Source organism: Octodon degus, unplaced genomic scaffold (assembly GCF_000260255.1).
Source record: "Octodon degus isolate 3935 unplaced genomic scaffold, OctDeg1.0 scaffold00244, whole genome shotgun sequence".
NCBI lineage: Eukaryota > Metazoa > Chordata > Mammalia > Rodentia > Octodontidae > Octodon > Octodon degus.
The window spans coordinates 1,254,912-1,258,632 of NW_004524820.1; the positions used below are offsets into that span (position 1 = coordinate 1,254,912).

The 3,721-nt window shown below is 39.2% G+C and overlaps 1 protein-coding gene across 1 annotated transcript in view; it reads left to right on the top strand.

The window, feature by feature from the left end:
- Nucleotides 1-3,721, top strand: part of Faxc (failed axon connections homolog) — a 64,641-nt gene that overhangs the window by 4,161 nt on the left and 56,759 nt on the right. Inside the window, exon 2 of the mRNA XM_004645923.2 lies at nucleotides 2,114-2,249. Coding sequence (XP_004645980.1) covers nucleotides 2,114-2,249 — 136 coding nt within the window. The remainder of the gene's footprint in view (nucleotides 1-2,113; nucleotides 2,250-3,721) is intronic.

Genomic DNA, 3,721 nt, shown 5'->3' on the forward strand with positions numbered 1-3,721 from the left:
TTTTTTTTTTTTTTTTTTGGTTAGCTCAGGCTGCCTTAAGGGTGGGCCTGTTGCAGCTTGTGGAGCTGGAGATCGAACCGTAGTCTCCTGCACCTGACTGAGTTGCCTAAGCAGATGCTTTGAACAACTGAGCTTACCCATAAGCACCCCCCCCCCAAGTTTAAATTATAACAATGCTCACTGTCTAGTGTTATTGTCAGAATTAATAAGTTAAAAATATGTGTGATGTGTATAGAGTCATTGGCATATGGGTATAATTATAATTATGCATATAATTAGTGTCCATTCTTATTATGGGATGGCCCAGATTAGTCATTAGATGTAGATAATTGTGGCCAGTGGAGCAGGGAACTTTGCGTGCATATTTACGTGTGTGTGTGTGTGTGTGTGTTGGTACTGAAAATAGAACTCACGACCTCAGGCTTGCCAGGCAGGTGCTGTGCCGTTAAAGCCAAATCCCTGGTGGAACTTTGTATTTATCGCCTCTCTTTTGAGTTCTTTAATTTTTGCCATTCTAATTTACCTGAAAATATCACGTTGGGATGTGCATTATTGTATTGGAGAAAATCAGTTACTTGATTGTCAAGTCTACAGTTTGCTGTCTAGGAACATGGTTGAGGTGCATTCTTGATTTTAATATCCAACTTTCCACACATTTCATCCAAATGAAAAACAATTTTGGGGGGGTGAATATTGCTGGAAGAACAGAAAATATTTTTGGTTTCTGACTTGCCTGATATTTTCCAAATGACTCACTCTGAGCTCTTTAAATTGAATGCATCCTTGAGGCGGCAACTTCTTCAAGAGGAACATTAGGAAGTGGCAGTGCTGAAGTAAGCGAGTGTCAGTGGGATGAGGGTGAGTTCGCCTAGCTTGGGTAGAAGTAGGTGTAGAGTTTCACTAGGATTCCTGCATTAGAAACAAAGTTCAGGGAGGGCCAAAGTCAAGAATGAAGCTTATCTGTCTGGGAAATGGTTGGGGAGAGTGAAAAATCAAAATTGCAAAAGTTTCCTGAAGTAGTATGTTATTGGGGTTGTGTACCATTAGGGCATTAGACCATGTCTGTTTGGATGAGAGTACGTGTTACTACTCTTATTTGAGGCTTGACTGCTCGCTAAATGTTTACAGGTGTTACCTTATTTAATCAACATGATAATCAATGATAATTGATACAGAATTGATGAAGGGAGGTGGAAGGATCTGGAGTGTATGGCTGATAGGGATAAGGGCTTGTACTCCCTTCTGGTGTCCAGATTTGGAACCTAGCATTTGTTTCATTATATGGTGGCCACTAAAAATTATGCATAGAAGTTGTCTTCAACCCAAAAAGCAGACAAGTAGATGGATGTGTAGCTGAGAGAAGACAAGACAGAAACGGGAACTGAAATTTCTGCTGTTTGGCCAAAGAGTATAACCTGTGAAGCAACGGGGATGGGGAGAGAGAGAGAGAGAGGACCAGCCAGCCAGGCTCTATTACACAGGTGAAAGGCCAGGCAAGGACACAGACAGCTTGGAAAAGGGACCAGAGTACTCAGAGTTTCACATTCCCTGTAAACTTGGGCCACCACAAAGTAAATCTGTTCTGTTATTCCCTAGCGATAGAGACTGTAATGGCCAAGGACACAGGCACCGAGTACCTGGCTCAGTCTAGGTTCTGCTGTTTGCTAGCAGTGTGGCTTTGAGCAAGTTAACCAGTACCCCTGTTTTCTTATTATAAGACATGTATTTTATATGGTTATTATGAAGATTGAATGAGTTTAATACCATTTAAAAATCTCAGAACTATGTGCTATACATTCTTAGTAAGCACAAAATACCAGTTTTACTTGTTCCCCTTGTGCCTGGAAGCTGGAGAAGGGGTCAGCTGTCCCAGAGAAGATTCCCGCTGCCAATAGGTAACAGAAGGGCATGACTGGTAGTTACTTGGGTCTTAGTAGTATCAGAATCTGCAAGGCTCTCTCAGGCAAACTTGGCTCCATCTGCTGAAAGCCTCTGTGGTAAACATCGCTGCATGTTCCTCTAGGACTACAGCCCTACAGGGTCCTCTCGAGAACTAAAGAAAATGAATGTTTCACATGCAGATTGTTCTTCATTTCTGTTCTGATTTTGACAGGAAGCAGCAAGAGATTGACTCCAAAGATGCTATTATTTTGCATCAGTTTGCAAGACCTAACAATGGTGTTCCCAGTTTGTCTCCCTTCTGTTTGAAAATGGAAACTTATTTAAGGATGGCTGACTTACCCTATCAGGTACTTATTTACAAATGTGTTTTATTCTCATGAAATCAACATCAGTTTGGGGGTATTTTTAATGTCACATAGCAGATGACAGAGAGAGAGTGGAGTCTGAAAGAAGAATGGCCAGGCCATAGTGAGACAAATACTCCATTCTAATGCCTGTTGAATTTTACATCCATTTAAGTGACCAATCAAAAAGCCATGAACTTTTGAGGGATTCAGGGCTGTGATATTTCTTCTAATAACGAGTATACTTTGGTTGATGGCTTCAGTAGGCCTTTAGCACAGCTGTAGAAGTGGTGAGTATTGCATTTCCCGATCCCTTCCTCCTTTGGGTTTTCATTATTGACAGTGTTATATTTTGTCCCTTAGGAATCTGAGGTTAGAGGATCTAGTAGGCATCAGGTAGATATCGGTACAGATCGCGAGAGCTTTTCTATGTTCAGTTTGTGTCGCTGTTTATTTCAGCATTAAAGAATGAAATAGAGCTGGGCATGGAGGTACATGCCTGCAATCCCAGCACTCAGGAGGCTGAGGCAAGAGGATCACTGTGAGTTCAAGACCAGCCTGGGCTACCTAGTGAGTTTAAGGGCAGACTGAAGTACATAGTGAGATCTTGCCTCAAAAAAACAAAAAAAGAAGAAAAGAAAGAAAAGAATTTATCGGTATTTTCTTTTAGAGTAATGCTTGTGCTGTGTCTCACCAATTTCACATACTGGTTTTCTTGTTATTAAATTCTTTATTTTTTGTTTTGTTTCATGGAATTTTATTTTTTATTCATGTATTTTTATTTTTATTTTTTTATTGTTCATGTATTTACAATGCATAATGAATACAATCATTATGGGGAGTTGGTACATAAACATACCACATTTGACAATTCTATATTATCTAAAAAAATTCTTACATTTTTCTTTTTAACCAAGTTCTTGCCTTATGGACCTTTTTAAGGTTTGATTTTCATAATCATTTAATTTTATGGTCAGATAAAAATGTTCTCTGAGATTGATTTTCTTAAAAATTTGCTGAGGCTTTTGCTTATTATGTGTTTGCTTTTTGAAAATGATGAAAGTAATTAAATAATTACATATGCTACAGGTTTCTTTATTTGCTTGAACATGTTTGGTGTATTATTTAGACTTTGATTTTTGTTTTCTTTTTTTAGAAAGAATTTAGCACTGGGTCTTCAGGGTCTACAGGGTCTCACTATGTAGTTCATAAGTGTAATCTCAAGTGCTGGGATTACAGTCATGCGTCACCACACCTAGTCTCAATCCCTGCCTCAGTGCTGCCTGGGGGTGTGGCCAGCACACACATTGGGGATCAAACCCAGGTCGGTGTGCTCTGCCTAAACAGGTGCTTTAGTCTGCTGAGCTATCTGGCTGGCTGTTATTTTTGTTTTCTTATTTTTATTTTTTGAAATGCCTGTTTTAGTAAGGAAGTTAAAATATTTAAGTGTATTCATTCATTTTATCTCTTCACTT